At 38.2% G+C, this 27973-nt stretch overlaps 2 protein-coding genes across 3 annotated transcripts; both read right to left on the bottom strand.

Annotated features, from left to right (window-relative positions):
* Positions 1 to 2402: 2402 nt before the first annotated feature.
* vamp8 (vesicle-associated membrane protein 8 (endobrevin)) lies at positions 2403 to 11747 on the bottom strand. Its single transcript, XM_008300922.1, has 3 exons — positions 11541 to 11747; positions 6379 to 6546; positions 2403 to 4545 (listed from the first exon to the last, which is right to left on the bottom strand). Exons 1-3 carry the CDS (start codon positions 11553 to 11555, stop codon positions 4357 to 4359), a joined length of 372 nt encoding a protein of 123 aa, XP_008299144.1. The 5' UTR covers positions 11556 to 11747; the 3' UTR covers positions 2403 to 4356.
* A 2669-nt stretch (positions 11748 to 14416) lies between these two features.
* Positions 14417 to 27410, bottom strand: ncaph (non-SMC condensin I complex, subunit H). 2 transcript variants are annotated; one of them, XM_008300919.1, is made up of 18 exons: positions 27317 to 27410; positions 25420 to 25642; positions 25227 to 25317; positions 24851 to 24943; positions 24064 to 24181; positions 23808 to 23953; positions 22348 to 22537; positions 22094 to 22176; positions 21320 to 21513; positions 20681 to 20826; positions 20118 to 20224; positions 19126 to 19245; positions 18538 to 18645; positions 17430 to 17573; positions 17134 to 17244; positions 16873 to 16949; positions 16223 to 16298; positions 14417 to 14776 (listed from the first exon to the last, which is right to left on the bottom strand). In XM_008300919.1, exons 2-18 carry the CDS (start codon positions 25635 to 25637, stop codon positions 14717 to 14719), a joined length of 2082 nt encoding a protein of 693 aa, XP_008299141.1. In that variant the 5' UTR covers positions 25638 to 25642; positions 27317 to 27410; the 3' UTR covers positions 14417 to 14716. The 2 variants fall into 2 exon arrangements, with proteins under 2 accessions (XP_008299141.1, XP_008299143.1); XM_008300921.1 differs by having other exon boundaries at positions 27322 to 27403.
* Positions 27411 to 27973: the final 563 nt, after the last annotated feature.

Raw genomic sequence — 27973 nt, 5'->3', positions numbered from 1 at the left:
TTCTTTCCATTAATAGCCCTTCTTTGGGGAAAAAAATCCATAATTCAATGAGGGTCCAGTTCTGGGCCCCCCAGCCCACTCTGGGCCCGGGACAACAGACCCGTTTGCCCCCCCCCCATCGGCGGGCGTGGTGGTGACACAAAAGAAAGTTAAACTGCTCCTCCTTCTCAAGAACTTAAGTTAATTTAAAATTTTGAAGGAGTTTGAAGAAGAATTTAAATTTATATTGCCTTATCAGATAATGAAATCAAAGAACATTTTTAGAAGGCAAATCTCCAATCAATGATCTCACTGTTAAATTTTATAATATAAATCGGGACACTTGTGGGAAATTCTTCAAAATCCAGTAATATGTATTTTAGTAGGAAGATAGAATGTTTCTGAGATCTGTTAGGTTATAAAGACACAGTTAGGTCACTTAGATTCAGCGCCATAGGTTTTCAGAGAGTGACACAATTTTTTGCAATTTTGCTTCCGTACAAAACCACAACAGATTTGAAATGAAGCAGTAAAGGTGCAATTTAAGATTTTTAAGTTTAATTTAAACTAAATGTTTACATTAACATTTTAGGACTTCACTGCATGCACTTTATTCACAGTTGTCCTCAAATGCATTCATACCCTTCCATTAAAGAGACAGAGAAATAGTCACTCAAATAACTAGAAACTGAAAAAGCAATAATAAATAAAAATTTGCTAAATTATAATTTAGTGAAATAAGACATTGCTTTTGAATTGTGGTGGAAAATAATAATTAAACAAATAAACAAACAAACAAACAAAACTGTCCCGGACAAATTAGAGCACTTTGTTAATGAGCAGTGGGCCGAAATGAAAATACCTGTCAACAGGTGCAGAAGTCTGATTGAGAGTTACAGAAAACACTTGATTGCAGTGATTGGCTCAAAGGGTTGTTCAACAAAATATTAGTTTACGGGTCCCATCATGCTTGTTTGTTTGTTTTCCTTTCTTTTCTTTCTTTCTTTCTTTTTTTAAAAAATATTTCTGTTAAACCGCAATTCAAAAGCAATGTCATGATTTTCTTTAAATTTCTTCTTATTGTTACTTTTGTCAATTTCAACTTATTTCAGTAACAGCTGTTTTTTTCTTCTTCTTTAATTGGAGGGTATGAATAAATTTGAGGACGACTGTAAGTATTTCCACCCTCTACTACTTCATATTTCTGCTTTGCTACATTTAAGATATTGTACATCACTACAATTATTTGCCCATAATTTGTGGCTGCTGTGGTGTAGGTGGTAGAGCGGATTGTCCTCCAGTCGCAAGGTTGGCAGTTCAATCCCCGGCCCCTCCACAGCTGAAGTCTCCCTAGGCAAGACACTAAACCTGAAGTTGCTCCCTGTGGCAGGCAGCACCTTGCGTAGCAGCTCTGTCACCATTGGTTTATGAACGTGTCTGTGAATGGATGAATGAGAAAACATTTTAATATAAGTGCAGACCATTTACATTTGATAACTTTAGTTACTTTGTGGGTTTAGTTCAACAATACAAAAATAATAAACAAATGAATGATATAGAATAAGAAAAAGATTTATTGATCTCTAAGGATAAATGTACAAACTATACAGCAGATCAACTTTGTCAAGTAGTTAAATCCCTTTTAGCAATTATGTCCAAGTGATAAACACAATAATTAATCAATAATTCTATTCCAGTATACTTTATTTTGACATGCTATATTGCATGAGTACTGTTACGTTTGATACTTGAAGTATATTTTGATGCAAAAACATCAGCAGTTTTATTTAAGTAAACATTTAAAGGCACGACCATTACTTCTACCAAAGTGTTTATGCTCTGTGGTGTTGCTACTCTTACTCGAGTATAATATCTGACTTTATTTTCTTTGACCAAATCTAAAAGGTCAAGGTGTCTCTAGAATGTGGGCTCTATCAGCCTGGCATGGTATAATAATAATATCTAGCACTTTACATCATGGGAAGTGTAGGATTCAGTGTTTTTTTTTTTTTTATATTATTTTTAGATTAACCCATATTATATACTGCAAACCACTCTTAAGTATTTTTTTAAATCCCATCCTTTTATGGATGTGTACCAGACTCTGCAGGAGTATTCCTTTAAGACAGTGACTTACGGTCCAATTCTTGTTAGGAATTTATATTATTTCCATCAAGTAATTGAACTGACTTTGATGATGAGTTTGTAATTTTAAATTGTTTGTTTTTACTCCATTGAAAATTCCAGCAGTTTGGATAAATTAGAGACTTAACATTTCTTAACTTTGAAATCATCAGTTCTCAGATGATATTCTTACATTTTCCCTTATGTATTTACTGATCAAATCGGCAAAATAAATAAAACTCTGTCGCCATCTTGTGGCAACGGGGCAAACAACAAATGAGGGCACACACCACAGCACAGCAGAAGTAAATACTATTTATTTCATATCAGACCATCAAAACCATTAAATACCATAAGTCATATGAATAAGAACTCTGCTAATCAAACACTGAGCTACATTACAGAGCTGCTGAGCAGGAGTCTGGTATGTTGTCCGTTTGTAGAATACATATTCTAAAAACAGTCTCACACAGTGACAGACCTGCTGTAGCTGGAGCCTCTATGAATACAAATAAGACTGTGTTCCTGCTGCCATATTGATCAGGTCAGCAGGAGGCTACAACATATCAGAGACTACTGCATCCCAGGAGCATGTTCAAAAATACACAGAAACGACACACAGGAGAATTTGTTCCAACACAATCTCCTTTTAACCCTACTCAAAAAAAAAAAGAGAGAGAAAAAGATCAACAGCAGACTAACTGGACTGTACCATTTTAAAATTAATCAATTTATACAGAAATCACATTCAGCATTTATTGGTCCATTTTTAATTAAAACGTTAATCATTAAATTAATAGCCTGTAAGGAATAGACACTTTTATTAACATGTTGGTTAAGGTGTAGCAAATATACATATAGGTGAGGGTATGACTATATACAGATCAGAATTGGAAGCATTTTGACCTCTTTGAAGCTAAACTGGTCCGTAACAGCTGTGAGAGGTGAGACACACGAGATCTTTTGACTAGTATTCTGGAAAAAAAAAAGGCCACATTTTGGAATTTCATTTTCCAGTTCTGATTGTGAGGGCCAATTGGCTGACATGAGCCCAGCAGGAGGAGCTTTGTATCAGTAAGTGATCTCTCCAAGCTGGTTGGCAGGAAGATCCTCCAACACTGACATGAGTGTGGTGGTGCGTTTATTCAAATAAACGATCAAAGTGGTATGTCAGAAAAAATATACACACTGTAAGGAAATAATTAACATGATCATACTAAAAAGGCTGATGTTGTTGCACAGTACCTTAAGAAACACATATTTCTACATTTCACAACCACATAACTGCATGTCTTGTCATCAGTTGAGTTTTACGGCTCAACTTAAAGGCAGATGTACATGTAGAGACACACTCCTGGGTGTTCTACTTACTGCAGATATTTTGAATCCCGACACAGTTCACTGTTCTCCTGTAACAGATGCTTCTCTGTGCATAAAATAGTTTCATAACCGTCTCCACAAACACCGATTACAGCGCTGAAGAACTAAAGCAGTGCTAAGTGCATACATTCAATCAACAATTGTTTTCCAAGATTGTCTGAATCTCTATCAGAAACTATGAATGAGCCCACAATTGGTAACATACAAATTCCAATACCTAGTTCAACCTTCCATTAAATATAATGTGACCTCAGACTGTTAGTTTTGAGTGCATTTTTCAATGTTAAAAAAAAAAAAGTCAAAATATGTTGCCTGACTTCCTTTAGACACAGTTTGTCATAATTTAAACTGCTCAAGCTGTCCTTGGTAAAGACGCGTATAAGCAAAAACATTTCACTTAATGCAAAGTCAAGAGACCGAAGGAACCCACATTCATTCTTTCTGTGTATAAACATTCAAGGTACTTGCTCTTGTCAGAATCAAATAACCGTTGATGATAAATCAGTTAAACAAAGAGGAGCTGGCTGAGGTGGAATGAAGCGTCCTTTGAGAGCAGTGACTGTGTGTTTGCTGCGGTCAAGTGAAGACCTCAGACTTTCCAGAGAATTCTCACTAATGCACAAACAGCTGTTGGAGTTGTTTAAAAGGGTTTCAAAAGCTTGTGTGTCAATAAAGTGCCTTAAACCAAAGAATGAAATATCTGAATTCCTGAAAGTTACAGCGAGAAAGTAAGTATTCAATGTTCTTCACCAGACATCAGTGATTGGCTGGAGTCGATATATAACTTTGTGCAACAGGAATGTGTTTGTTGAAGATTTAATCGTGTCTGTATGTACATGGTGTGTGTGTGTGTGTGTGTGTGTGTGTGTGTTTTTAGGGCTTGATGGTGGGGGAGGGGACTACAGGAGGCACGGGGGCGCTAACAGGGATGACTCCAGTGGCCAGCAGGATGATGATGAGCACGATGACGAGGACGATCACCACGATGACCACGATCAGCTTGACGTTCTTCCACCAGTAGGAGCGAGCCACTTTCTGAGACGTCTGCTTGAAGTGCTGAGCCTGAGCAGGGAGGGAGACGAGGAAATCCAGTAAAGCAATCATGTCATTTTGGCAGAACCCAATATGTGTGACGTTTCTTGTTGGGAGTGCTGTTATCTTTTATTTTTTTTACATTTATTTCATTTCCCTCTAGACAGAAGCAGGAAACAACAGCAGAGAGAAAAGGGAATAGCATGTAACAGACATCTCCTGGCTGAGAATGAATCTGTGGCAGTATTTGCACCTTAACCACCAGATGACCCAGAGGAGTGTTTTGTTATTTCTGTGCTGTAACCAGTCAGATGCCAGTGATGCATCCATACTGCTCCCACCTTTTTCAGATGACATTAAAGCTGTTGCTGCTTTGAATTTCAAATTTATTTAAAAAATAAAAAATAAAAGTCAATTTAAAAGGTATAGTGAGGGAGGACATGGTTTTGGTAGTTACTTTACTGAGGAGCAAAGATAGGTTCTATAGATATGTAATTGCGGGAACACATCCATGGACCACTACGGCAAATATCCTGCTGTGAGGCTGGAAAACAAACAAATAAAAATCTCCTCTACAATAAAAAAAGAACTTCATCTAACAGAAACTGCAGCCAATAAACTGTGACTGCGTGTGACATCTCAACTGTCTGAGGTGAAGGAAAGTACACAGTGTCATTTTCTCTGACCAATCCTGTTCTCCATGTTGATAATCTTGCTATTAGTTTAGGTTAAATCCTATTTATTAGTAGCTCCTTGAACCTTGATTTATGGTCTAATCTTGCACCTATGGCAAATTACTATGTGCGTACTGTGGCTCTCTCCGTGTGAATGAGGCTGTGAGGAACATCAGCATAAAAGTGACTTATGGCTGAATGACAGACAATTTGATGGAGACATAAATATCTTCCATGTCTAAAAGGGCATAAATATATATCTGTAGTCAGCAGTCAGTCAGCTTAGCTTTGCATAATGACCAGGAGAGACAGCCTGACTCTGTCCTAAGGCTAAAAAATGACCAGTTTTGTATGTTTAAAACAAACAAGATAAAACAACATTAACTCGTGAGTTTTTCTTCCTTTTGGTTTGAGCAAGGAAAACTGGTTTTGTCACATTTTTCATGAGGCAGGTAGTTTTCAATGGTTTTTTATTTATTTATTTATTTATTATCTATTTATTTTCATCTTTTTCCAAATGTTAAGCTGCAGCCTGCATAGAGAGAGGACATGTGGAGAGAGGGACGGACTAGGAGAGAGAGGGAGAAATGCAAAACTAGAATGAAGCATTGTGTACTTTTACAGAAAGGTTGCACTTCATTCATTCCTGTGGTGAATAGGTGCAGTTCTGATGACATGCTCCTGCTGAAACATCACAGGCATACCTAGCCACATTATGACTGCGTTCCATTTAAACTCATCAGTTTCAGGCATCTGGCTTTGTGAATGATGGCTGATTGGTGTGGCTCCTTAAGACACATCTGCCAGTGTTAGTGCTATCACTTCCACCTGTGCTTATTCGGATATGACAAAATCAAAATGTCTACCATGACACAGGTATACAGAGGCTGTACAGAGGCCTCCGAACCTCACGCAAGAGGCTGGGGGGTTAATGAGCTTAATCACATAACAAAAGTACAGCAGGAACAAAGTCCTATCAACAAGCGTTACATTAAAAGTTTTGTTCACGGGAAGATAAAGGCCACACGTCATTTTTGTTCTGTAAAATCTTGCTATACTGGTTTACCTGAAGACTATCACTACAATCATAGCTTCTCCTTACTCACAAACACGCACATTTCTAAGCATAGGCTACATTGTGACCCATTTTCACACAACTAGAAGTGAAAGTCCTTGTGATATCACTGACCCCTGCTTGTAGATCCTCTGACTTGCCCATGAGGTCATCCAGCCTCTCTCCTCGGGCCAGGATTCTGTCCACGTTCTGTGTCATGATGTTTTTCACTCCATCTACCTGATCCTTCAACGTCTGCACCTTGTCCTTGGACTCCGGTGCTGCCTCCACTCCTCCCTGCTCCTGGGACGGCGTAGAGAGAGATGGTTAAAGACGAGGAATTAGCTCCAATCTAAGTCTATACATCATACAGTGGTTTTTATGAGAGTGAAAAGGACACTTTAATTAAAAACAGAAAATCACTTTGGAATTTAGCTGCCAAAAGGAATTTTATCTGACAAGTTTTAATAAAAGTAGAGACATAACAATATTTTAGGGTTTATGCAACCTTTACTTCCTAAAGCTTTACACAGTCACAGGACATTTATTGGAGTCTCTGGAGTAATAACATTTTCATTTCACATTTTCTGTTATCAGTTCACTAATGAAACTGCACTAATCAGCGTGTCACTGTACAATAGTCTAAATAACAGGCTGACGCATGTCTTTTAACACATTTTAAAAAGGTCAGGGGTCATGGGTGAGATGAGCCTTAAATCCTAATGACACTTTCAAATATCACAACTGTAAAATTAAACATTACTAGTACAGGGAATTCTTCATTTATTCATCTCATCGCTGATTGATAGCTGAATGGAACTGAATACTTGTTCAGCCCTACGTGAGCCTGCCTATAGCAACTTTGTTTAGTTTCCTGTTAGTTGATTTTAGCACTTTACAGACCACACTCAAGTCCACTCAAGTTTTGTTCCACTTTCTTTGAAAGATCAAGATCTTTTCATTTAAAAAATGCAGAAGTTGAACTATTGGACTACTTGGCCCAGTCTGTCAAAAGGCTAATTAATGGGTTTCACATCCCCACGCCCTGGCCAATGCAGACTTTGAACGTGGACATGCACACAGTTCTAATTCATACTACAAAATACATAGTGAAGGGTCAGTGTTGTGTCACATTGTCCCTCACATTAACCTCCCCGTGAATGTTTCTGAAAATGCCACTGTGACAGTTTACAGGATGTAGCAGCTGGTCGTAGTGCTGAAGTGTTTGTCTTCACCTTACTATGCTAACCACTGTGAGAAGACATATGTTGTGAACTATGCTATATAAATAAAACTGAATTGAACTGAAGCGTGCCGAACGTTAAGGAAACACTTGATGGATCGCAGTGGTTGGACATACAAGAGAATTTCTGACGATTTGGGATTCCACCGCTGTGTTTGGGTGCCATCGACATGTACGACTCAAAGCACAGTAACTACTTCAACTTAAATTCTTCTGGTGGCACATTAAGAAGGTGTGGATGACAGTGAATCTTCTTCCACAGCTTCTCTTGAAAACAAGCATTTGTTCTAAGCACCATTTGCTTGTGTGTTACATGTGCAGTCAGTGTGGTGACAAACCCTCGCGGACATGGAAAGCATGAAATGTTGTTAGCAGGCGTAACTCAGAAAGTAGTCAACAGACACCAGCTGGTACAGAACACTTAACGAGGGTTTTAATGCCACTTTTAGCATCAATAGACTAGCTTGATATGGGATTGATTTTAAGATTTCATTGATTACTTTTAAGGCTCTTCATGGCCCAGCTCCAGAATATATTTCAGAGTTACTCTAAACTCCACACTAGGACCTGCTGGCTGTTCCTGGGTCTAGATTTAAGACCTGAGCGAACAGTGCCTTTATTATCAGAGCACCTACGCTTTGGAATGATCCTGATTACTAAATCTCTATCTTCTTCTAAATCACTTGTTAAAACTTATTTTATTTTATTTATTTATTTTTTTTAAATGGCAGAACTTATGATACAAACTGAAGGTGTGGATTTAGGGCGCAATGAGACTGTAAGAGGCAGGACAGAAAAAAAGCTATTAAGTTGCTTTGTGGGAAATGTGGAATCCAACTATTAAAACAAGAGGCAGATAATTTTGATAATTGGTTTGAGACTCTCTAAATTCTCTGATTCCAACCTCTTAAATTTCAATATTTTCTGGTTTCTTTCATCCTTTGACAGTTAACTGAATATCTTTGGGCTGTGGACAAAAAGAATTTAGCGAGTGCCATTTTGGACTTGGGGAAATACAGATGGGCATTTGTCACATTTTTCTGACATATTTTGGACCACATAAATAATCGATGAATCAAGCAAATAAATGACAGATTAAAAGACAATGAAATGATTCATTAGTTGCTCAGCTACTTGTAAGTCCCCCGACTTTATGGAAGTACAGACATACTCTGCTGGAGTTTCCCTTTAAGTGCTAGCATTGTCTGGCTTCTGTAAATATGTCCTGTTGAACTTTGTCTGACATGTTTTTACTGTCAGGCTGCCAGAGTTTAAAGACAGAAATCAAATCATTCCCTTTCAGCCTTGTCTGTGTTTCCAGACAGCTGCTGGTGGCTTTGAGAGTGCTTTTGCTGTTTCTTGAGCTGCTGCACACGACAGCACAGCCTGCTAGCTGTCAGATGATTGTTTTTACATTTCTGGGAACGCCCGCCACAGCGTGTTCAGCATTCAGCAGAAAGATAAGCTTCTATCTCACAGTTGTAGGTGTGATTTTTAGAGCTGAAAGGTCTTATGCAGTGTGCCATCTGTGTCAGTATACATTCAGGGACTTGCATGTCCCATGAGGCAGCAACGGACCATAAACAAACTGTCTCTAGGAAACAGGGCCGGCTTTCCTGCGTCACCTCCTCTCTCCCTTCTCTCCTGTTGCCTTCCCTCCCTTCTTGCTATGTACCTTTTCTTCCTGTTCCGTTTTTCCCTCTTTCTTTTGAAGCACTGTTTTGTAACTTTTACGGAGTTGCTTTTAAGGAGCAGCTCATGTCCCAGTTGTGTTACTTTGTTAGGTTCACATATTTTTTGTCCTTTATCTCCACAATAAATAATACCTTATCATCAGTGGTGATACAGTACAACCTGTTAAACTTTTAATGATCTGCCTTGTAAACTAAGTTTATTCTCTTTCTTAACCATCTGTACCACTGCTAGCAGTTCAGCAAGGCCCGCTGAATGGCTGATAGCTATCAAATATCAATATTCACCGTAACAAAGAGACAGAAACATGCACAGTACAAGAACACTGACTGTCACATTAGGTATCCCATTCAAAAATAAGCTGCTCTCCTGTATTTGGAAAGTGTTCTCAGTTTTCAAATGAAACTTGGCAACTCACACAAAAGCTTGACAAACAAGGCACCTTGTAACTATTCAGCTGATACTAATAAGGAAGTGCTCACTGAAATGTGAAGGAGATGAATCAAATCCTTCCTGGTAAAATGTTTGGCTGTGGCCATACATGCACAGAATGGATTTCATTTGTCTTGGTACGCCACACGAAATCCTCGCTGCTCACATCCTAATCTAGTCAAATGTGAAATTACTCTAATCTGTGAATGCTAGACTTGAATAGACCACATGCAGATGTTTGACGGGCAGCGAGATTTTCCTTTTACTAAAGCATTCTAAAAGTGCTGCTGTACACACCGTTCCTAATAAACGCAGCATGCTACAGGCAAACACTTGTTTATGTGTTCTCCTCTGCACAGCTGACTGAGTGTAGCTGTTTAAACATTCGCCTGGAAGTTTTTAATTGTTTAGCAGAAGTAATGACACTTATAACCACCAACAGATACTCATTAGGCCCTCGCTAGACAAGCGTTTGGTAGAGATGATTAAGACTGAACAATATGCTCCCCCAAAATCAAACAAACAACAAAAAAACACTGCCATGACAGATATTCCAATATGAATGACAGTTTTAGTGGTAATGGTCATTTTTTCCATTTCTCTTCCACTGAAAAAAACAAACATATTTTTTGATGCACTCTGTCCGAAACAAGCCTGTTATTTTACATGTGGACAATATCATTTGTAGGCCGGGACATTTTTATAGCACCACAAAGCTGTATTTATAATGGTATTCGGAGTTAGATGTTATTTTTTTATCAAGGAAGTTGCAGCTCCTGCTATTTGGACAGTGTTTTGACATACTGCGGTTGAATTGTTCAGTCCCAGTGACAACTGTCTAAGAGGGTTTGTGTTTGATAGGAGTTGAAAAAATAACAACAGTTTATAAAAAATGACTTTTTAAGGTGAAATTATTAAGGTGGGAACAGAGGAAAATACACAATTAATATGTGTAATGTACGACTGCTTGTATAGGTACCTTACCATGAAAAAAACACGGCATTTATGATACTGAACTATTCTTTCACAGAAAAGCTTCAGTTATTAGCAACTTAAAAATAGACTGATTATTTAAGGCGTAACAGGTGCAATATTTAAACACAAAGAATGATCAAAAACCTCTTTAGAATAATATGTGGATTTATCAATCCTTAATGTCATTTCAGCGTTGCCACTGTAAAATGTTAAACCCAGTTAGTGTCTCTCTTGTGTTAGCATTTCTATGATGCTAGCTATCGAATGTTAGCATTTCTATAATGCGAGCAGTGCACAACCTGGAGCTAGCAAAACATACGTTTGAAAACAGCCAAGTCTACCTGTAAAAGTTTTAATTTTAATCCATAAAAATACTGCACTGTGTAAAATATCTAAGGAAAGTTATTAAGAGAGAAATGTGGCCATTAAAAAATGTCCTGAGCCAACCTGTGGCAGGGTTAAATGTGATCTCTATCAGCAGAAGGGTAAGTTAGCATTAAAATGCTACATCTTTTAGTGGGAGTATGGCCCCAGGCTGTGGAGCAGAGCCAAGCTTTTACGTTATATATGTGAACAAACAAACGTTTTCATCAGTTAGTGACTGATTTAAAAACTTCAAAAATATATACTAGTGGATGAAAGCTTTCGTGTGAAGTGTCCTGCTTGGCCCAAGAGAAAAAAACTACATCTCAACTCCACGTAAACCATCATTTCCAGCACACACAGTCCGAGCTGAGCAGTGGGTGGAATTAGGCCATTTTGTTAGTCGACTCTCAAACTTCCTCTCTCAACAATAAAAAGTTAATGCGCTGACTCGTGCAGGTCATTTCCAGACGAGAAACCACAAGTTTGTACTCAAACTTATATGTGGAAACACACTTGTTGCGTGTATGACAATGGTGGCGGCGGAGAGGCTTTCCCCTCAACAACACAAACAACAGCTACGATCACCTACCGGATCAATGTCCATCTTGTTGGAAACAAAACCCTCCGACAACTGCTCGATGTATCAACTTTGTCTAAAGCTGACGCTGTTACTTAAAACGTTTTAAAAGTTGTTCATAAGTCCTGAAAGCCTGATGGTCCGACGAACCCAACAGGTTTCCTCCTCTTGTGAACTTCCTGGTAGGTTTTTTCTTTTGAACTGAATTCCTTCGCTCCAGGTGTCAAGTTAAACCAACAAAGCCGCAGCTTCCCGACGGGCTTTACAATAAACCAGCGTCCTGGCATCTTAGGAGAGTCTTAAAATAGGTTTTAAAAACCTGAATAGTTAACTTTTGTTGAAGTTTTGTTGAACTTATATAGTACAATAAGAAATACATTAAAAAAAACAAACATAAAATCTGCCTCAGTGTTTTACATGCAGGATGGAAGTTCTAAAACGTCTTTATTCATATTATTTGTAGTTGTTTCATACGTTTTATTCATACAGGGCTATATTTTTACCACCCATTTATCTCTATAATAAATATAATAAATATCTCCCTTATGTGCAATATCATATTGTACCATATTTTCTTTTCTTTATCTTTTTTAAAAATTTTAAATCATAGTATCCATTATATGGATCTATAGTGGATATAGTGTGTGTACAGCTCTGTTGTATTGCATGTCTCAGCTCTTCCTATTTATAGCTTATTTGTTCTCTTTTTCTTCCTGTCACTTTTTTGTGCTCTTTCCTGTATCTGTACTGCTGCAACAAGTGAGTTTCCCCACTGGTGGTGAAAAATAAAGTGCAGTCTAATCTGATCTAGTCTAATCTAGTCTAATCTAATCTAATTTAATCTAATACAATAAAATAATGATTCTGAATTTGGCCTGTTATTTTAAGGAGGGGCATGGGCCACATCTGACATCTCATTGGCTTCTCCTGTGGTAACCCCAAATCTGATTGATCAAATTCATATGCTAAAACCTCATAGTCCGGTTGAACGCAAACGAAAGTAAAGGAAAACTGCATATAGCAAAACATAGGCAGGGGCTGAGGTTTAGTTTGCTACTGCCAGCTGTTTGCAGGAGTCTTTTCTCTGTGTTCTGCAGTATCAGAAAGCAGCAGGATCCATATGAACATCTCCAGAGACAGAGGTGCATGAATTAATGCACAACAACATTAGTAACTTTCTTATGATTATAAATCCTCCCTCATGGAGACAGCATCAGTCAGAATCTAACAGTAAATAACAGTGTGTTCTTTTCTTCACCTCAGACAGGTGAGCTGTCACAGTCACAGTTTATCAGCTGCAGTTAAATCCTTTGTTACTGCTGGATTGTATTTTACTATAAAAGTATGATCTGGTTAGATATTTGCAGCTGTGTTATGGAACCAAGCATCTCTGATCATTAAACCAAAGTATGGCAACAGGTAGTCTAGTAACAATAAAAACACATGTACCAAAACGTTAACCGTATTAATCTATGCACATCAGGTTTTTGATAACAGTTACTGTAACATAAGAAACCATTTAGTATGTGTTCCTTAACTCTCATATTGGCATGAGTTTGAACTTACTTCTTACTTCAGCATAATAGGCTCTCTGAAATTCTGTTAATTAGTTTGGAGGCACTCCTGCCTTTTCTCACCGATAATTGCGTGCTTTTATTTTGAAGGCGCACACCTTTACATGCCTTATTGTTGTCAATTAACTCTTTCTGCCTGCCTCTCCTCTGTCCTCAAGTCGGCGTCCAAACAAGGTGTTCCCATCACATACTGGCTGTGTGCTGAATCATTAAGATAAAGCTGTCAGATTCTTTCATAACATTTTGCATTCTGTCTGGCTGAACTCAAAGCTCTGAGGTGTGAGCTGGGCATTATGTCACGTTTTGTGTTGGTAATTAAACAAATGAACTGAGCAAAGGTGTCCTATTAAAGACAGAACAATATATTAATTTGCAGTGAGATTGCAGCAAGCAGACCTTCTACCAGGAAACAATAAAACTAGTTTTATAGAACACCCACCACATCAGTTGTATTCTTTTTTTCCCAGAAAAACTGTTTGTCACGTAGAGCAGCTGAGCAAAAATAATTCCTAAACACAAATGTTATATTCCTTGCACAGGTAACAGAAGTGGGTTTATTTATTATAGCACTGCCCTTTGAATTGTTGGAGCATGTTAGATTTTCTGAGTTAGGTGGATGTTATTCCATATCTACACTGGTTATGTTTCAGTGTTTCTAAGGGCCAGCACTTGGCCAACACTATCTCACTAAACAATACGTCAATCACTAAGTCATGCCACAGTACAATAACTAATCTAGGCCCTATCAGGCTTTTACAGCTCCCTCCCTAAATAATAACAGCATGTCTAGATTAGATTTCCATGCGAGAGAGCTCACTTAAATAGTTAAAGATGTTTCAGTGTAACAATCCACATGACAAACTGACAGTGGTGAGTGCAGCGTTTGTCATTCCTATTAATGTTCTAAATAAATCAGACAGTAGGACATTTAACTAACTCTCTGTACACCACAGGACTGAAAGTCAGTCTCTCAGATCAGTGACTCCTCCTTGTCCCACAGCTTCTTGTTGTGTTGGCGTCACACAGTGCTCCACCCAGCCAGCAGCTTCAGGCCTGACCAACCGGTTCCACCTCTATCCAGAGAGGCAGTGACTAAGCTTAAATGCTTTTCATTACCTGCTGTCATGTCTGACAACTGCTGCCCTGAATCACAAGCAGCTAAAAATAACCAGAGCCATTATGTCCATTTGGGAAAACAATTTGCCTGTCAGTCCTTTTGCAAGTGTGTTAAAACTACTGTCAATTTCCTCCCTGGAAATGTGAATTACGTGGAAAAAAAGGGCCCGATCTTGTGCTATTAACCTCTAAGACATATATTAGAAAAAAGACTTTATTTCTTTTGACAAAATGCATTTTTTGTGCGGTAGTTGAGCAGTTAAATTATCTACACAAGATATGCGTCAATAGTACAGAATAAAAGGAAAGACATATGTTTTGCTATTATTATAGAAAATAAAAGCAGATACCACTTTTAAACAGTTAAAAAGAGGATCAAAGCACAAAATGTGAAGAGGAGAGTGTCACAAAGAAACATAACATACACAAAGTAAAGAAAGCTGTAGAAGTAGAGAATGAAATAAAAGAATGTCAATGACTTTTCATACAAATTTCCTCTCATTGGCCTTGTTTGATGATAATATCTGACATGTCATCAACCTTCACCAGCTCCAAATTCTGTAAAAAACAAAAAAACAAAAATGACAGCATGTAAACCTCCAGGATGAATATGTCTACAGTTCTGCATCAGGAGTAACTACTTTCTTAATTTCAAATGTTCTAATGTGATATTTCATGACAAATCCACAAGAAGCAAACTGAGCTAGAACATTACATGCACAGCAGAATATGCTACAAATATGTCTGTGAAGATTCTCAGTCATCCAGGTCATGGTTATTCTGGTAGATTAATCGTAGCAACTGGATTTGCTTGAGTTCCTTGAAGATGTTTCACCTCTCATCCAAGAGGCTTCATCAGTTATGATGCTATGATTAATCTACCAGAATGCTACAAATATGAAACTGTTTTACACAATATGTTTTATTTGAGGACACATGCCAGCCAATCATAAATTAGTATTTAGAAGATACATTTATCGAATGAGATTAAAAATAAATACATAAGCAGTTTGACAGAAAATATGCTTTTTCACAGTAATGGAAGGTTAGATGAGAAGCACAACACCACCCACATACCCAAATGCTAATTAATAATCTATACCTAGCTGCCAGTTAGCATAGCTTAGCACGAGCAAATTACTGTCCATAGTTAGGAAATTTACCAGTAATTAAAGGTCAAAGATGGGGGATTTTAAACAATAATTAGCAGCAGATCATGATCCACTATGCAAAGATGCAGTGTAGTAATGGTATTCTGAGCAAAGAATAAAGTCACCTCCCTTCAAGCTTCTCTATTCCACATTTTATTCCGCATCTGGTCCATGTGCATGTGTGTTACTGGATGTGAGTCATTATTAAAGCGAGAGTCCTGCCCAGTGTTTATGCAGTCCCCAAAGACCAAAGAATTTAAGAACAACATCCTTTATGTACATTATTCACCTAATTTATGTGCGCCTGCTTGTGAGAGTGAGAGCCTACTACTTTTCTGCTGCTTTCCTCTGCTTCTCTTTCACTGCGGTGTGTGTGTGTGTGTGTGTGTGTCTGGTTTAACCTGCTGAGTTTCCTCTGCAGTATCACAGGCTTACGGTGAAACAGACACACACAGACCAGACTACAGCAGACTTGAGCAGAGAAAAGGAGACAGGTCAGGTCATTTAATGTCTTTAGCAATGCTAGTGTGGGCTAATGGTTGTAGTTGGATTTTTTTTTAGAGCCTTTGGTTCTAAATGTTGCGTACAGTCCTTTAACCACAGAAAAATGCCAAACTGGCAGAGCCTGTTTCCCTGTTTCTGTTCTTTATTTAAGCTGACAGATAAGCAAATGGTATCAACCTTGTCATCTAACTCTCACCAAGAAACTAAACATGCATATTTCCCAAAATGTTGAACTATTGCTTTTAAATGTATGTATTTTTGTTAATTTCTCCAGGAATTTAAGCAACTTACAATATACTACACACTTTCAGTATTTCCATCTGTAGTGATTAAAGTAAACAACACTCACCTTTTCATTGGCAAGATGAAGCAGAGCAACAAATGCCAGAGGCACCGACAGGTTCTGAGCCATAGTGTTTGGCAATCTGGACCGCCATAGAATAGAGTGAGAGGAAAGAGAGAGATGTTCTCAATAAATTCTACATTTTATCAATCATGATGTTTAAGCCTTTAATGGAAGTAGTAGTTTTTAGTTCTGCCACTTGCTAGTTCACAGAAGGGTTCAAATGATGCAGATCTACTATGACAACTGGCAAAATCATGTCAACCTCTGCAAGAGTTTTGGTTCCCAGAAACAAAACTAGAGGGTTCTTACGCAAAGTTCAAATTGACATACACTGTCCTATCAAGCCAGTATTTCAACATGAGTAAAAAAATGTGACCAGTGGTCTCTATCAGTCTATTCAAAGTTTCTCAGCAATATGAGAATCTAACAAGTCACTGTGAATCTATAGGTAAACATTATTCTAAAAGAATAAAAATGTATTGGAGAGGACACTCCCATATCCTGTTGTTGATCCCAACAACAGTGAGGTAAAACATCCTAGCATGCAGATACATATATTTGTACACAGGGTTCTTTTGGTGAATGCTAGTCAGTCATTATTATTCCTCATTAGCACAGTGGCATGGCAGGCATGACAGGAGGTCTGCTGGTACCTTTGAAGCAGCGACTTCGTGGTCTGACTGAAGACTTTCTCCCCACACACTTCTGGTTTCTCCACAGTCTCCACCACCTGCAGGGAACACGAAGACAAAACGAATAAAACAACAGAATCAAACAGATGTACACAGTTAAAATAACTGACTGTCTACTCTGCCCACCACATTGCAGCCATGACTGTCGACTAGCTTCAAACCCAAACATGATTAATTTGTGATCTTATATACCTGCAGACAAAAAAAGCAGATGCAATTTACCTCTGTGGGTTTTTCTGGGCTTTCAGTCAGAAGAGTCCACATGCTGTTCTTGAGTCTCTTCATGTCCATTTTCTTTGCTGTCTTGGCATAGTTGATCTCAATCTTATTGACCTACACAAACAAACTTTTGTTACACTGAGAGTTGGTGACAGCAGGTGATGTCGGGCACTAAAATTCCACTGTCAGGAGAAACTTTTGAATTGTCAGAGATCATAAAGCAGTTTAAGTTACAGACACTATTGTGCAAAGTCATCTCATGTGTCTCTATCTAGAAGTTCTACTCTTGCATTACTCACCCTGTGTGGCTCAGGTACCAGATCCTCCTCCCCATAGGTGGATACGTTCTCGAGGTCTTGTGAGGGCAGAGGTATACTGTCCCCTGACGGCTGTGTATCATCTGAACCGGTAAACCCTTCAACATCATCATCACTGTCACCACCCTTAAATGGAAGAGAGAACAAATTGCAGCTTGAGATGTGGTTCCTGATTACTTTTTGTTTTGCTGTGACCTATTAATAACTTCTTCGGTATTTGGTGCAGATGTGGTGCTGTGTTCATGCAATAACAATGACAGTGGAATCATTTTATTGTGAGACAGGGTCTGAAAGATAATAGGTTCATAAACACAAAGAAGCCCCTGTAGACTCTCCCTGCTCTTCTGCTATCTCTGGTGGTGCTGTATCATTGTGTTGATGATAAAAGCAGCAACAACCTTACAGTGAGACATTTTTTACAACAGTGTGGCGTTCTGTTTTTACTTCATAACCCAGCAGAAGAAAGGTGGTTGAAAGTGACAGTAATGATGCTTCCTGTTTGAATGAACAGGCAGATTAATTACATTAATTTTTAGAGAAAAGAGCAAAGGTGCTACATCACTCAAAAAAGGTCGCTTTCACAATCATTTGGTAACAAACTGGCTGTGATAGAAAGACACTAAAAGATCTGATTCATCTGAGGTGGCAATGACTGACTTCTTTTTTTTTCATTTCATTGTTTGTTTCACAGTAATTAACCTGTGCAGCACATTGCATTGTGAGTTTATACAAATTGAGAAAAGTCAAGTCATGCAGCTCAAAATATAATCTGTATCAACTTAAAGTTTATTAGTAGTAAGTGTGGTATTGATTTGCTGGACTCAACAGGCCCACATCAGTACAGCAGGTCAGTTTGCATAAGTGAATCTAGCTAGTTATCTTCAAATCTGCTTCCCCCAAACACTTTGTGAATTCACCAGGTCTCAGTCACCCAGCACTGTGCTATAATATTGTGATTACTCTATCTAAAACAACTCCACAATATCATGGTATCTTTAGGCCACATTGCCCACCAATTCACTCCATAGATACAAAAAAGTTTGATAAATACAGTAAAATCAAAAGTCATATAAAATGGTGTGTTTCAGACCTGAAGACCTGGACAGAAGTTGGCTGTGTCGTTGGCGTTGTTGTAGTCATAATCTCCAATGCCTTCTCCAAGCTCTCCAGACAGCCTCTTCTGGCCTTCCTGACTCAACTGGAATAAACAAACCAAACATAGTACACAACAAAAATTATCTGTTTGAAATTGTGGACATACTGATAATTGTATGAAGCGATTTATTAATTGAAGTTGCACCAATTTTGGTTAAAACTGAAAAGTCTTAGCTTGTAAAGACTTCTGTGGCTATTGGTTGGTAGGAAACCTCTTGAGTGCTGTTCAGTTAACAGAAACTAATTATATAAATACAAATTCACAGTAGCAAAACACACTATTTTAATTTCTCAATTAAAATGTTTCAGAGTTAGCAGTATTTACTAAAGTTCATAATGAGTAACTATCTAATTACACTAACTTCACTGACTCTATTTACTCATTTTCTCAAACAATTTCTTAATTTGTGTTGCATTAGAATGTCCTGATTTGACAAACAAACACAAAACTCAGTGTTTGCACATCTGTACTTTCGACCTCTTCCACCAGCTCTGTGAGCTGACGGCATTAGTGACGTCTCACCGAGCTGGAGGGTTTGAGGCTGAGCTGAGAGAGCGTCTCTGGGGGAAACTGGAAGTCTGCTGGCAGAGTTGTTTTCTTATTGCTGGCATTGAGGGCAGACTTGCTGTTAGTGGTGGCAGCCTGTAAAGGGTAAGAAGAAATTATTCAGTTAATGTCAGTTTGATAAAGAGTCTTTGGGTATCCTATATATTTACTGTGAACAACTTTCAAATTTTGACTTTTTATAGAGAATGTGTTGTATTTTACAAAAATCCTTATTAGAGCTAGTTGTATCATCAGTGTTGTAGACATTTATTGCAAGGCTCAACTATCAACGAACATATTCTGCTCTGAAAATGTCCTGAAACGTTCATAACAGGTGACCTAAAGCAAAACATTTTTATTAGGAAAAAAATAACTAAATAGAAGATCACTTTAAGTATTCGTACTGGTTAACCAACATCCACAAATATATTTTCAGAGCAGAGACATAAAAGACTTCCAGACATGATAACTGTGACAACAGCTGCATCAAAAATACCTCCTAAAGTGCTGAATGCTGTGTTGCCATGGCTACAATACCAGAAAGAGCTACGTTACAGCCTTAATGCCTCCATATTTCAATAGATGAGACGGGCTGAGACCGATCACCTCTGACTCTGTTGTTAGGTGTCGAAGCACTGAACTAAACTGCACAACATAAACACGGCCAGAGCTTCATTCTATAATAAAACCACCATTATAAACAGATCACTCAAAATCAGCAGCGTTATCAATATGAGATGTGCTTCATTATCGCCTTGCTATTCACAAAGACATAATGAACTGAGCTGATTGCAGACATGAATTGACAGTAGAACTGATCCTTTCTGTCTTGATAATAGGAAATCAGCACTTAAGTGACTTTTGATCACACTACACAAATAGCCTGTTACTTTAGTTTATATAGACATACAATCAGACTGCTTTTAAAGTTTCAATTAATGCCTCTTGTTTGAAACAGAAGTTTTTACCCTTGTGGTACGGAAGTAGGTGTCAAAGTTGACATCATCATTGAAGTCTATTTCATAGGTCTTTCTGGGCTTCCTTTTACGCGTCTCCTTGTCAGGCAAATGATCCACTATAAGAGACAAAGTACATAAATACAGGCATTATAAAATCATCTCAATCATCTCACATATCACTCAAAGCAAAAAAAACAAAAAAACAACAACAATAAAAAAAAAAAAACCCATTACACTGTCAGTATACCACAGCATCCAAGGAATTTCTACAATATTGCATATATGATGGCTAATGACCAAAACTAGAAACACATTGTTAAGTCTGACATAAAGACAGCATGAGGAAGAATGGCAGTAGACTGAGGATACAACAACCCTCATCAAAGTTTGTAAGAGCAAAAGCTCATTTTATTGTTTCAATCCCATCTACCAACATTTATCAACATAATACATAACACATTTTATTAAAAAGAAATGCTATATATTACATGGATTCTTGCTTTTCTAGTCTTGACTCTGGCACCACAGTAAACTGTAATTATGTGGATGGGGAAATATATAGTGTAACTCACACTTGTGCTTTGGTTTGAACTGCCAGTATCCAGGTCCTGCCCATGTGGCCATGGTCCTGGGGCTGAAGTATGAATACTCCCTGGGCTGAGAGGACAGCTGCAGACACATAGTGGCGATGTCTCCCTCTCCAATGGGAATCACGTCCCTGTAGGATTATCACAAGAACAGGCAGATGAAAATCAGTCGTCTATTAACAGAGGCAGTGTTGGATTTTGAACCATTTACAACATACTGTACGTTCTAACTATTTTAAATGCCATCACTTGTGGTGCTAACCGGCAGTGACGCAACTTTATCCCCATGAAAAAGTAAATTATGTATTTTAAACTTTCAAACTTTAAAAGGCAACAAGGAGAAGATGCTCTTCTTCTGTAAAGAACCTAATCAAGGCCCTTAATTAATTTGACTACAAACTGCATTTCCGACTATTCAGAGTGAGATGAAAAAGTGCAAAAAAGTATGAAGAAAAGAGTCTCATCCCTAGAAACCTTTAGTAAGTTTTCTAGTTAGGATATAAAAATCGTTAAACAAAAACAGAGGAATAGAATAATTTAAAGGTTTGTGTTGAGTTCTTTTACTTCTTCATCTCTTAGCTGAAAACAAACATCACTTTTGAACTGCTGTACAATACGTCTTACCTTCCTTTGCTGGAACCAGAGGCTTCACAACCCTCCTTATGCTCCTTGGATCCCTCTTCACAGTCACCTGGTCCCTCCTCATAGTCGGCATCAAAGTCAGGGCAGTCATCTTCCTCTGGCTCAGGCTCAGGCTCAGCATTCACGTCAAACACGTGCTCGCCCTGCTTCATTTTCTCCAAGAGCTGATTCATGGTCTGAAAGCAGATGTACGGTCAGACAGAGGGCATGTTAAAGTGCTCATCGAAGTAATTTTACGCAAGGATGAAGTGCTCATTTATCAGAAGATTTAATGAAATACATTTGCCTTTAGAAAATACTTAAACACATTTTAACTTTTTACTTTTTGAGGCCTTCTATAAAAAGAGAGTGTGAAAAAGTGGAGCACAAATCTGTAAAAACAGACAAGCGAACAAAGGGTTAAGTCAGACCTGCCGGAACACTGACTGCAGATGATTGCTCTTATCTTACACTTCAAGTGAAATTCTCTGCTCCTTGAACCACATGCTGAAATTACTGTATACAACAGACCTTAAATCTCTGCCACTACACACCATATACACTGAGATCAACACTTACGTACTATACAGAGTTATAAAGCCTTTCTGTCAAATTACATATGGTGACATTAAAAGACTACACTAACAGAGAATCAAACAATCCTGTATGGTTGACAGTTTTTTTTTCTATACCAAAGAACTGAGAAGAAGAAGAAATTGAGAACTTGATTACAATAATGTGTAATATTAGGGTTTTTGATTATATAGTTCCTCATACCTGCTCAGGGTTCCAGCTAGTAAAGGAGAAGTCCTGCAGCGAGGGGCAGATAGAACTTTTCTCTTGTGAACGTTGCAGTCCAGCTGGCAGGAACACAGCACAGAAAGATGGGGTTTAGTATTCCTACTGACCAACAACTTCAACACAGGAGGCACATGAAAGTTCAGACATTATCTCAATGACTCAACTAAAGGCACAGCATGTAATGGCTTATGCAAATGAGTGAAAATTCATTTTTTGAAAATTGCTTTTACCCATGAAGGGAGATGCAGTGACTCCCTGTGGAGGTGGAGGAGAGTAGGAGGGTCTGGACTGCAGGAGGGTCATATAGGAGGGAAACAGCAGCTCACAGCGACTGTTCTCACTGAAGAGAACGGACAAGAAGACACCTGCTGTGCTGCTCTCATCAAAGGACGAGGCCATCCGCTGAAACATGGGGTCCACCTGAATGGAACAGACGGACAGTTGACCATATTGATAGAAATGCCAGAACAGAATTTAGTTTGATAACCTGACATGAACTTAAATATGGTGTGTAAAAAATTGTTAGCAACTTGTGTTAACAACTATGGCAGCGTGATGCAATCGTAATCAAGATCAAAACGGGGAAAAAAAAAGCGCACAGATATCTCTCAAAGTGTCTTCTGAGATAGCAGCTCAGTGACCTATGTCTAATAATTAAATTCAATCAATATGAACTTATCAGTCATCAGCCAGACATTCAGGGGATATAACCGGATTATAAATCTTCAATCATTGATTGAATGATATCCTCCAACTACAGCGATGTTGCCATGACTGTAAGTCAGGTAAAGTGACCTCTGTAAATACAGTAACTAGCCTTTGTTGCAGCCCTTTGACATCCAACTCATTTAGTCCAGAATTTTGTCCAGTTTCATCCAAGCGAACAGACTTTAAGTCATATTACAGGAACTTTAACTGAAATATGATCTGATGGCATTCTATAAAGTCAACAGGAAAAGATGCTGACACTTTCCAGATATTTTTGGAGAGGGCGGGAGAGGCAATGTCACCTTAATATAACAAAATTGTCTGAGCAGTTCAAAACGATGTAATAAGTCAGTAGAAAAAATGACAATATAATGATTTCAGATGCATGCAAGTTTACAATCCATTTAGTGTCAAGTACAGGGAGATTTAGTCCATGCAGGTGATGATGACAGGATGTAGGCATGTCATGTAAAGCTCCATGGTGTACTCGCGTGATTGTAGTGTGAAACCAAAATTGACTAACTCAAATGTGTACAAAATAACAAAAACATGAACATTGATTCTGACTTTCTTCAGACTTGTTTCCTGTGCGTCAAAGATTGATAGTAAAATGCAGCTGTTTACCAAGCAACGAATGCTTTAGGCCCAAAATACATTTCTGATCTGCTGATACATTTTAAAATGTTCACATCGCTCAGATCATTTGGAACAGGTTCTCTTTTTGTCCCCAAAGTCAACACTAGTCCAGCATATCTGGAAGAAACTCTCAGAAAATCTGAGGTCTGTTCCAACTGTTATTTGTTTTAAACCACAGCTGAATTACTTTCTGTCTGTCAATGCCTTTTACTAAAACAAATTTGCAACTATTTAATATTTTTCACTGCACTGTAATGTTTATTTTTCTATTGTATCTTTTTAGCCCTTCATTTGAGTATTGAGGTGTAATTTGAACCTAAATTGTTCAGTAAAGATCATGCCATACCTCACACCTCCTTTCAGATTCTGCACTATTAATATTGCTCAGGTTCTGCTCCACGGTCCTCTTAGGAGGCCTCTTTTTCTTTGGCTGCTTGGCAGGCACTTCACCTCCTGCATCATCATTTCCATCCTCCTCTTTTGGAGAATGGTCTGTAAAATAAGAAAAAAGTGAAACAATAAGCCAAACATTTTAAGCAGTGGAGCAATGAGGGTAGGTCAACTTTTATATTCTGTGTGAAAATTAGTGCTGATGCTCTCACCCTCTCCGGGTTTGGTTTCGGCCCCCAGGCCACCCAGCACCCTGTAGGCATCGGCATGAACAGCATCCACCCTCACAGCATAGATCTTAGTGCTGGCATCCAGAGTGCCAGCTGCCACCTGTACGACACACACACAAATATACAAAAATATACATAATGCACGCAAAAAATTTATAACAATGTCCATGACAGACATCTCAAACGATGTTCACATTTTTTAAGTCATCAAATTACAATCCCTTTAGACAACAGTGTGTCTGCAGCCTTCATTACGTTAACTCAAGATGCAGCAGACTGTCTGTGAAGGACGGACTGATTTCTTGTGAGAAAGATTGAGTTCTTGTAAGATAAGACACTGTGTTAAACAGAATTCACTGGATTTAAGACCTTTAACTAAAAATCACTTTTTCAGGACTTGAAAGCAGAATATTCAACCAGGCCGCTGATGTGGATTCCTGCTTCTTCAAAGCAAATCCGCTTGATGGTTATTACCTAGCTGATTCAAACATTTAAAAACTCCCACAGGCATCTGTCACACACACACCCTTTTTAAAAAAATAAAAAAATAATGATGACTTCAAAGTCTGCTTTTGTAGCACTTACACGACTACAACAACAGTTAGTAAAAGATGAAACATTAAGCTTTTGTTTTAACCTCACTTAATTAAGCAAACGTTTAAAGGCTTTGGGGAAACTAAGGGAGCTGTCAAAATCAGTTGTTATAATGTGGATTAAAAAAAACAACAAAAAAAAACAACAACAAATGAACAAACAAAAAAAAACATACCTTGAAGTTAGTGAGCTCAGAATCCTTTTGTTTGAGAATATCAGCCATGTAATCAATCAGATGCAGACCAAAGGCATTTTTGGTGGTGATTTTCTGTCAAAAATAAATAAATAATAATAATAAAAAAATCAGTCATTGATTTTCCCTTTAGCTCTAAACAGTTCCTTTTTCAAAATTAATAGCTATATATCTTAAAGCTGGGCGATGGAAAAAGAAAAGAAAGACAAAACACATTATCTGTGAAAAGAAAAGGAGCTAAAAAACCCATTACCATTGTAATTATATTAACACTTCAAAATGAACAGCGTGAACCACTAAATGATTTCTGTGTAATCAACAATCTATATACATGCATGCACACGGGAGAGACACTTACATTCTCCGTGGACAGTTTTATGCAGGTGGAGTAATGCTCTGAAATCTGTGCATTTGACAGCTTAGGCACGGCAGCAGGAGTCCCCACAGCACTGCATACAAAAATGAGATTGCTTTTAAGCTTTTAAGATTCATAGCAGCCAGTCAGCATGGTTTGCTAAGCCTTTATTACAGCCTTTGTCACTACAACTTACCTATGAGACGCAGAGTCAGTGAAGGAAGTATCAGTGGCACTTTGAAGGTCAATGACTCTTGACCTCCTGCGCTGACGACGCTCCTGCTCGTCATCGTTGCCAGGGAAGGCTGCCAGCAGCGGGGTGCTGCAGGCTGCAGGGGACAGACCCTTGTTTTTCAAAGAGGCCGACGTCCATCCTGGGCGAACCCGGGAGACAGGTGTGGAGGCTGCACTCATCGTAGCTAGAGACAGAGGAAGAAATTAACAGCATACAAAGGAACATAGTTGGGATCATATTTCAACAGTCAGAGAGATAAAAAATAAAAATGTATAAAAAGATAGCACATGGTCACACGCTTAAAATTTGTTGCACAGTATCGTACTTGTGCTGTACAACATTTCAAAGTTTCACACTATATACAGATAACTTGATGTTATAGTTCTTTTCTTTTTTTTTTACCAGATTAATTTCCTGAAGTTACACCTAAAGATTGGAGCGATTGGTAGGAAGTGATACTTTAAGATCAGCATGCGGTATTCTCAATGTGTAATTAGGCACAAAATAGTTCATATTCAAGCCAAAGTTTGATTTACAGTCAATTTTTATTTGATCAACAGGTTTCCATTTTGTCCAAGTGAGCCTTGTGTGTCAGTCCTGCAGAAGTGGAGTCCAACTTGGTGAGCATAAAGGGAGAACAGTCTTGTGTAGTGTCTCCTGAAGTGTCTGCCTTGAGGTGATGATGCTCGAATTGCTCTGATATAACAGCATAGGGGCTGCAAAGTGGTGCAGTAGGTAGCCTCGCAGCTGGAAGGTCGCCGGTTTGCGTCCCAGTGGGGGCACTGGGATTTTTCTGCATGGAGTTTGCCCTGTGCAGCGTGGGTTCTCTCCGGCTTCCTCCCACAGTCCAAAAACACAGTGAGGTTAATTGGTGATTGTAAATTGTGTGAATGTGAGTGTGCTTAGTTGTCTGCCTCTAAGTGTAGCCCTGCAATAGACTTGCTGGGATAGGCTCCAGCACCCCTGCGACCCTAGTGAGGATTAAGCGGTGTATAGATAATGTATGGATGGATAACAGCGTAGCCTTTGATGCAGAATCCAACATCCTTCCTTTGAGGAGAACCTTGGATTCTGCATCTCACACAACAATTCTTGCAGGGGTCACTTTGGCTTTCTACCATGACCTGTGAGATTTCTCACAGTGTGAAGCTCCTTGTATTTTTACATGAAGCTTTGCACTGTGGCCACCGGCACTCAAACACACTTGGATATGCCTTTAGTGTCAGTCTTTACCTGCAGCAGGAACTCTCTTTCAGTGATGGTCTCAAACAAGAAACTCAACAAACTCTTTGATTTTTGCCATGGCTTGCAAATGACTAGTAACGGAATAATCGTAGACATGTTTTTCTCTTTTCAAGAAATTCTTTTTTAAATAGATACAATTCATTAGTAACACTTCAATACAATCGCGTACTGTGTTTTGTCCCTTGTTTATGTCACTCCCAAATACTCGTTTTTAATAGTACTGCTTTGTGGATTCATGCCCACAAACTTAAGTCGTACTTTCGACATAAACTGGAAGTCAGCTCCAGTCACATATAAACAAAAGGTCTGTATTAAGAGTTGTAGGATGACTACAAAGTGACGCAACCTCACAATAATAAACGCTTTGAGAACGCAAATTCCATCTTAACACAACATATTCGCAAAGTTAAGTTACCTAACCAATCCCAGCCAGAACAAAACAATCACACGAATATTGTTGTCTAGGCACAGCTATCTGCTAACGAAGCTACGCATGGAAAGCTAACTTAGCACAACAACGCTAGCTTCGGTGTGAACGTGTTCTTACTCTCATTGTTTACTAATTGGCTCACTGACACAAAAGAGCTTTATCAGACATGCTCAATGCACTCACCGTACTTCGAAATGTAAAATCCGACGTGAGCTTGTTGAGAGTGGTTAAAAACTGTAATATGACATACAAGCAGAGAACAAGCCGTAGTTTTTCTTCCTGTTCAGGGTTTGAATTTTTGCGCCGGACGGTTTACGTAAGACCGCAGACGTCATGACGTTAAGCCACACCCACCAGTAGTTTTTTTACACGAAGAAAAAAAAAATCCAGTTAACTGTATAGTTTGTCCATATAAATGTGCTAAAAACATACAAGAATATATATTTTTTAATTAATTTTTTTTATTGTACAATAGTTTGTGTGAATATCAGTTTGGATTTAAATTTATATTATTGATTGTACTGTATTTATAAGGCTTTATCTTATAGTGCTGATATGCATGATACATTTTCATAATACCATATATCACAATAACATATATAATATAACGAGATAAAATACAATACAATAAAATATAATATAACACAATATAATAAAAAATATCATATATTATATAATATAACAAAATACATGTGACATAATCGAAAAATAAAGTGTACATAATACATATGTCTCTTCATTTTTAGCTTAGTTTTTTAATAACTTGTATGTATATCCTTTTGTATTGAATGTATAGCATTATATTTGTAGAATTCATTATATTATAGCATTGTAATATGC

Source organism: Stegastes partitus, unplaced genomic scaffold, assembly GCF_000690725.1.
Source record: "Stegastes partitus isolate 25-593 unplaced genomic scaffold, Stegastes_partitus-1.0.2 Scaffold1606, whole genome shotgun sequence".
Lineage (NCBI taxonomy): Eukaryota > Metazoa > Chordata > Actinopteri > Pomacentridae > Stegastes > Stegastes partitus.
Note: the sequence above shows the minus strand (reverse complement) of the source record. Positions and strands in the feature narration are given on the sequence as shown.

What these genes read in the sequence shown, in the direction of transcription:
- vamp8 (XM_008300922.1), bottom strand. An exon ending in CAGAGGATCTACAAGCAGGG is followed by an intron (nt 4,546 to 6,378) that starts GTCAGTGATATC and finishes CTCCCTGCTCAG; the next exon opens with GCTCAGCACTTCAAGCAGAC.
- ncaph (XM_008300919.1), bottom strand. Translation starts at nt 25,637, where the DNA reads ATGAGTGCAGCCTCCACACCTGTCTCCCGGGTTCGCCCAGGATGGACG. An exon ending in CACTGCATCTCCCTTCATGG is followed by an intron (nt 22,177 to 22,347) that starts GTAAAAGCAATT and finishes TGTTCCTGCCAG; the next exon opens with CTGGACTGCAACGTTCACAA. An exon ending in GCCCAGAAAAACCCACAGAG is followed by an intron (nt 16,950 to 17,133) that starts GTAAATTGCATC and finishes TGTTCCCTGCAG; the next exon opens with GTGGTGGAGACTGTGGAGAA.